General features: G+C 39.3%; 1 protein-coding gene across 3 annotated transcripts in view; it reads right to left on the reverse strand.

The window, feature by feature from the left end:
* Nucleotides 1-998: 998 nt before the first annotated feature.
* Nucleotides 999-5,889, reverse strand: part of XBP1 (X-box binding protein 1) — a 9,681-nt gene continuing 4,790 nt past the window's right edge. Inside the window, exons 2-6 of one of the 3 annotated variants that reach the window (XM_018572504.1) lie at nucleotides 5,785-5,881; nucleotides 4,879-5,007; nucleotides 4,222-4,227; nucleotides 3,563-3,720; nucleotides 999-1,268 (exon numbers count right to left, since the gene is read on the reverse strand). In XM_018572504.1, coding sequence (XP_018428006.1) covers nucleotides 1,091-1,268; nucleotides 3,563-3,720; nucleotides 4,222-4,227; nucleotides 4,879-5,007; nucleotides 5,785-5,881 — 568 coding nt within the window. In that variant the 3' untranslated portion in view covers nucleotides 999-1,090. Of the gene's footprint in view, nucleotides 1,269-3,562; nucleotides 3,722-4,221; nucleotides 4,228-4,870; nucleotides 5,008-5,784; nucleotides 5,882-5,889 lie in introns of all 3 variants that reach the window. The other 2 variants (XM_018572503.1, XM_018572502.1) reach the window with 2 other exon arrangements.

Consider the following 5,889-nt stretch of genomic DNA (forward strand, 5'->3'; position numbering starts at 1 on the left):
ACGAGTTCTGTTTTTTTATATCTATTTTCCCAGTAAGGTAGGTATATCAATTTTACAGAGTGACCAAAATGTTATGTTTACTCTGAATTCCATCACTGGCCAATTAGACCAAAATATCTTAAGAAGATGAACCCTTAAATATGAAATGCCACCATTAGGACTATGGTTAGTTGAAAGGGTCTCTTTTAGCTTACACTTGGCTCTGAACTTATCAAGGACGGTGATGGAAAAAACTGCAGGTGTTTTACTCCCACGCAGATGATATGAAAAGGTGGGTAGAGGAACCTGTGCAAACTTTTCAGATAAGCTACTATTCCATAGTACAATTTCAAGAATGATATACAACCAAGCAGTTATGTGACTACCCACGTCTAAACAGAACAGATCTCCACAATATTTTACATAAAATATGCTTCTACCAATAAAGGAAACACTTAAAACGTCATTAAACAACGTTACATGGACTGAAGGAGCAACTTAAGTACAGTTCATTAAAGAAGCTGTTTGGATGGCACCGATTGGATTTTCGTTACGTTCAACGTATAACAATACTTTATTTTGCAATATAGTCTTTATATTAAAAAATAGAGGCTTGGATATGTAGATAAATAATAACCAGTTTGTCGGAGTCAGACAACACAGACAGATATTTAAAACGGTTCATCTTCAAATTCTGGGCTTGGATTCCAGAAGAGGGTGGGATCAGTGAGGGGTGAAGTAGCACAGGGTTGGTCCAAGTGGACATTGAGGAGCTGAGGGAAAAGTTCACTTGTAAAGGAGTCCTCCCAGGCCTGGGCACAGTTCAAAGGAGAGGACATGTCACTGAAGGGGGATGAGCACCCCTCATAACCAGAGTCACTGCCTCCATCCAGCAGATTTCCTGGTTTTTCCATGTTGTTTTCTGAACCGGACAATAAGCCAAGGACAGGGGTGGGCTCTTCTTCTTGGGACTCTTCCTTCACAGAGATAGGGGAAACACAAGAAGTATTGAAAGCTGCTTCCTCGGTTTTAATAACTACACTGGACTCAATTTCAAGCTCTGCATCTTGCTCTGAGCACAGGGGCTTTGTGTAGACGTGGTCAAATCGGATCAGTTCATTAATGGTTTCCAGCTTGATTGGTGTGGTCCCCACAGGAGAAGATGGGGCGGTGGGTATGGAATCTGCTTCATCGCTAACCTCTTGCTGCTGGTTCCAGGACAGTTCTCCTTGGAAGCCAAGTAATATCTCCGAGTCCAGGCTTTCCAATAGGCCAAGCAAGATATCAGACTGCAAGATATAAAATGGTAAAGCCTGCTTAACACCTGTCTAAAACTGATAATATGGATATACTGTACATAACAAAAAGACACAGAACCACATTTAAAAAAACTGCTGCTTAGCACATTAATAAAAAACGATCATAGAAAACTTTCACTGCTGAGACCATGTTTAAACAATTCTATATAAAATAACTATTGTTCTAAAAATGAACAAACATTTCAGGACAACCTAGACTTTGTTAAGGTCACCTTGTATGTTTTATTTGGCATGACCTCCATATTCCACCATTTGCATCATTATATGGTATTTGTAAAAGGTCATCCAATTGTTAAAAATGTGAGGATTTCAATGTCTTATTGTTTGAAGTCTCTGTTGATTTAACAGTCTGTTTGCTGTTCTTACTTCACTAAATCCTGGTGCATCCTGTCACCAAACTAAGCAGCTGACTGTAGAGTGGAGCTCAGCTGGAGGACGTCAATAGCTGTGGGGTTCTAATGCATACTAATGGTCTCATGACTAAATGTAAGACACTGCAATCACACCCAACACAAACAGATGAATCTGTATGGGGGATCCATATATCCACAGTATTTCTCTAAAACAGGAATTACATTTTATAAACCATAGGGTGGCTCCAAACTTCCATTAAGTGACTATCTCCTGAATAATGACAGTCGAATGAATGCAATCCCACTGAGGAGGTGGAATTTAGGGATGTTAAAAATTGTGTAGTGGAGAATAAAAGGAGGTATTCTTTGACCAAAGACCTGTGTGTGAGAAACAGGTTAGAAGTCTCTGTTCATCTACCTGTGCAACGGATTTTACAGATCAATTAAGAAGCTGCTTTTGGAATACATCAGTGTGCCACTATCCATTTTTCTGTAACGTGAATGACATTTCCCATCCCACCGCACAGTAAACCTCATGAAACAAGCTATTATATGCTCATTGCTACATGTGGATTTTCAGTGACAACAGTACGAATTTCTTACAAGCCTTTTATGTGGCATTGTGGTTAGACAAGAGATTCAAAGTAGGACATAAACAGTTTAGTGCAAGCAGCTTTAAGCTCTGGTAATTTACCCAATATAAAAAAATCAGAGTGACACTGAGTTACTAAAGAAGTGCAGCTTGTTCCATTTCAAAGTCAGTGATTTTTTTTTTTAATCTAAACTAAAGTTAGCCATACACCTTTACTTTTCTCTTGTTCAACTCTACAAAAGGGCTACACAAGAGAAATCAATTGATTTCACACGTAAATGCTAACCAGCATAGAGAACACAATCTACACTGCCAGCTATTTTATTCAGCAGCCAGTGGGACCAGCAGCCGATGATGAATACCTGAACAGTGAATGCATCTGACTGGACGCAGTCACTGTTTGGGTGACAATTTTCAACACTGCTCCTTCAACAAAAGTTGATTTTTCTATCTTCTTTTGTCAAGCTAGTTGGTGCAGACTAGGCCGCCCACAGCTTGAGGCTATGTTAATACCATGTCCAGACCGGATCTGGAGCAGATCTGCAAACGCACTGCATGTTGTTTAAATAGCTTAAAATGGGCTTTCAGGTGCAGTCCATTGCATTTGCATGCATTTTCATCCATCCCAGACCAGAGAAAAATGAGACAAGCAGTATTTTCTTTCGTCTGGACCGGAATGGACTATGTTGGTGTGAACAGAACCCAGAAATACCATAGGGATACATTAGGATGCTTTTTTAGTTCTGGTCTAGACATGATACGGACATGGTGTGAACGAGCCCTGAATTTCATTCGATTCAGTTTATGGCCAGCTTAAGTTAATTTTCTCTTTGCAAAGGGAATGATGTGAAGTTGTGCTGACTTTAATTATGTGCAAGTAAAAATCTGTTTCCTAGCACACGACTGGGTATTCTTTGAAATCTTAATTTTCACTTTGCTTAACCTTCTATGATAGTAATAATGAAAATCCATTTTGAAAATGACCATGCTCTACTCAACTCAGCAAATCAGGGTCACCATCTCTTACAGGAAAAAAAAAATCTGCAGTAAGAAGTTTTAGTCAGACATGCTCAATACCATGTCTTTGAGCAGTGTATTACAGAAAAGTGTGGCAGTTGTCTAACAAAAAGAAGATACTTTGCTCTGCTATAAGAAATGTATATTTTAATTAAAAGGGGAAGCTGCAGCCTTCATGGCCATTACATGGACAATTATTAGATATTTTCCAACTGCTGACCTATCTGCCACTGTCCAGTACACAGTCCTGACAATCTATAGAGACGATATAAACATCTAGAGAAAAGAATGTGGCTGCTTACCTCACTGTCTGAAGAACCAGGGCTGTCAGGATCCATGCAGATGTTGTCAAGTTCGGGGACATCTGGGCCTGCTCCTGCTGCAGAGGGGCACGTAGTCTGAGTGCTGCGGACTCAGCGGACCCGATCACCGGACTGACTTCATCTTCTCTGGACTGAACCTACAAAAAAGAAAATACAAAGATTAGAAGAGGCAACAATGGCAGCAAAGTAGATATCAAATAACTTTCATAACAAAAAAAAAGGGAGTACTAAATAGATATTAAGTGTGCCATTTCTAGGCTTGCAGTTACCATGAACGTGAAATGCATTGCTGTTGTGTAATATGCGCCTCCAGAAGCATAACAAATAGCTTCCCATAGAAAAAAGGGGGTGGTCTGTTGTACGCAGTAAGCATAACACTGCGTTAGAACGCTTTCTGTAAATTCAGAACGTCCAAGACATTTCATTTACAAGCGTCTGGGTGAAACATCCAAACAAACAGCAACAGTTACTTGTTAGCCCTCTGCCATGAAAAAGGCCTGAACGGGGTAACAATAGAAGCATCAAGAAACTCAATGCTGTAGCAAAATGCTACATAAACCATGACATGCATTTCATGGAACAGGACTTCCTCACACCCTCTATTCTATTCATAACCTGTGAACAAATAAACATTAAACTACTTCCTGCAAAGACAAGGAAATATGAGCATTTCATGCTCGCAAACTGTGTTATGGGAAGAAATGAGCAAATTAAATAAGTTATGACCTACAGCCTGTTCCCAAGTCATCTGATAAAATGTATTCCTTCCTCAATCAACCATACCACTGTAGTTCATAAAACTCAAATAAAAAAGGTTTTGATGTCCTGAAACAAGTACACGATTTACTTTGCCAGTAACTATGGAACAAGAAATTATATATATATATATATATATAAAAATAGGTCTCTTCCAAGTTCATTTCAGAAAGCTGATCTAGAGAACGTTCAGAATTCTGTAGCGCAACTCTAAAGCTTTATTATAATCAGATTATGACAAGATTTTCAAACCTAGCAACATTCCTACAGCTCTAAAAAGGGATTAAAGTATCGGAGTACACGAGCTAGCTATTAAACCATCAGAATTCTTCTGGTATCAGCCTGGCTTCCATAAAATTGAATTATGTGTGTACCTCCAACTCTAGATCCAACACTTACTGCCCAAGTTCACTCTTTCCTGGCTTTTTTTTTTTCTTAGCTCTGATTTTGGATAAGCTTGTATGTGCATCATTTCTCCCCTAATGTAAAGTTTATTTTTGCTGGCCCAGTTTAATAGGTCATCCTGTTATGAGAATTACCTGGATTTCTTCTTCCTCTTTCACATCAAGGGCATCAAGGCCCAATCTCTGACGTAGTTCTTGGTTTTCAGTTATCAAACCATGGGATTTTTCTCGTAATAGTTTATTTTCGATCAGGAGCTTCTCATTCTGGAAGAGGAACAATGTATTAACATTAAGCATGGGGAACATATTAAAGCAGCTATGTAGAAATGTAGTTTCCGTTAAACTTTCAAAAAGTAGTAGTAATATTTAATTGGCAAGAATTAAGGTTTGTAACAAACTGAAAACTGCTAAAAGGAAAGTATGATGACCGCACCAGACTAAAAACAGGCTTTACCAATATGAACACAACACTGTATGGCCATAGAACAAAAAGGGGGATATTGACTTCTAAAAGTACAATCCCTCTGTTAGACAGCAGGCTTCTTGGTGAAGAGGAAGCACAGCTGATCAACAGGAGGAGAGGAAGACCTCACGGCAGAGAAAATGTGGTTTGCCTTGGGGAAGAGAGTGTTGACAGACAGGTTTTTCCTGCCTGACTGATTATTGAAACTAGCTGATCCTTTACTACAGGGATCAGAAGTCAGAAATAGAAAACAATTTATAGAAGCCCCCCATGGTGCATTGCAGGTGCATAAGGGGTGTGACATAGCTACAGGGCAATACTAATGTACTGTACTGGTGTAAAGGTGTGACCGGAAAGCAGTAAATAGACATTACACACCTGCTATACAGGGCTACTATATTCAGGGTGTGAGCTGTGCATATTAAAAGAAAGACATTTACATTTCTAGCAAACCGAACAGATCGACACTAGACACAAAGTTATTTTTGGGTTAAAGTGAAAAGAATGTAACATTCCTCGCTACTAGACGATAAAGCTTCCATGGTGTAAGGAGAAATACGCAAGACTGCGGACTATACCTCCAACTCTAGATCCAACACTTGCTGCTCAAGTTCACCCATTCTGGCTTTTTTTCTGTCTCGTGCCGTTTGTGCGGCTACTCTGTTTTTTAATTTCCTGTTACA

The sequence above is a fragment of the Nanorana parkeri genome, unplaced genomic scaffold (genome assembly GCF_000935625.1).
Source record: "Nanorana parkeri isolate BGI_ZX_2015 unplaced genomic scaffold, ASM93562v1 scaffold2051, whole genome shotgun sequence".
Taxonomy (NCBI): Eukaryota; Metazoa; Chordata; class Amphibia; order Anura; family Dicroglossidae; genus Nanorana; species Nanorana parkeri.